Raw genomic sequence first — 1,265 nt, 5'->3', positions numbered from 1 at the left:
TAAAGGTATTATGACTTTTTTTTTAAAAATGCTGATTAATTCTTTGTTCTTTTTCCTCTAACAAATCTCATTAGACCCAATGTCTGTGCCCTCCAGCAAGTCATGGGGACAAAGAAGAAATACTTTAGCACTTGTCGTAATTGGTACCATGGGACGATCTGTGGGAAAAAAGCGTAAGTTTTAGAATAAATTCAGTGAATAAAGTCAGAAGTTAAAACTGGCTTCAACGTTTCAGACCATGTTTTTTTCAGTCTTTGCTCCCTGGTCCTCTCTTTCTTCTTTTTGAGATTTTTCATGGAAACTATGTTTCCACTTCAACAGACATCTGCTATGTTACTTTGAATTAAAATAAAATGCAAACGACACTCATGGAAGCAGCTCTTGACTCGTCATCTTGAGAACAATTGTATGCTATCCCATAAACTCCAAAGAGAGGTTTTATGGCAATAGATGCCTGGTTGTCATGGGACACCACAGTGGTGAACCACTTATTCTAGATGATGTGGCTGCAAAATTTTGAATGCATTTAAGAATGGAAAGACATTCTGTTCAATCATTTAAACCTCTCATTCTTCTATGATTCCAGGAGTTAAGCCATGTCTACTTTTAAGGGTTTCTCTGGTTGTTTTTTGTCTTTCATACCTCTAGTAAAGTTGATCTTCGTGCTTGACTAAGTCATGCACAGCCTGCCAAATGGGCTCAGTTTACAAACCTGGTAAATGGAGTCATCCCATTTTTTCCCAAAAGAAGTAACATTTGTTTAATAGTATCAATCAAAATGCAATTATGCTAAAGATAACATTGTAAATAAAACCAACAAATATAAACTTGTGCTGGAGATGAAAGATCTCCAGCTCAGTCCCAAATTTCAGCATGCTCAGACCATTTAATTTTTTTTTAATATTGCAGTGTAATAGACCAGAAATCAGATCATATATTCTTGAATGGGTTTTCTCCGGGTGCTCCAGTTTCCTCCCACAGACCAAAAACATGCATGTTAGGCTGATTGGTAACTCTAAATTGTCCCTAGGTGTGAGAGAGAGTGAATGGTTGTTTGTCTCGTTTGTCTCTATGTGTCCCTGTGATGGACTTGCGACCCGTCCAGGGTGTACCCCGCCCCTCGCCCAGTGATTGCTGGACATGGGCACCAGCGACCCCCGTGACCCAAAATGGAATAAGCGGGTAAAGATAATGGATGGATGGATGGATGGATGGATAATAATAATAATAATAATAATAATAATAATAATAATAATAATAATAAT

General features: G+C 37.6%; 1 protein-coding gene across 1 annotated transcript in view; it reads left to right on the top strand.

The window, feature by feature from the left end:
* The window catches only part of postnb (periostin, osteoblast specific factor b), a 13,060-nt gene that overhangs the window by 845 nt on the left and 10,950 nt on the right, over window positions 1-1,265 (top strand). The window contains exon 2 of the mRNA XM_037678288.1: window positions 75-173. Coding sequence (XP_037534216.1) covers window positions 75-173 — 99 coding nt within the window. The remainder of the gene's footprint in view (window positions 1-74; window positions 174-1,265) is intronic.

Source organism: Nematolebias whitei, chromosome 6 (assembly GCF_014905685.2).
Source record: "Nematolebias whitei isolate Nwh7 chromosome 6, NemWhi1, whole genome shotgun sequence".
Taxonomy (NCBI): domain Eukaryota; kingdom Metazoa; phylum Chordata; class Actinopteri; order Cyprinodontiformes; family Rivulidae; genus Nematolebias; species Nematolebias whitei.
This window is presented reverse-complemented; position numbering and strand designations above follow the sequence as displayed.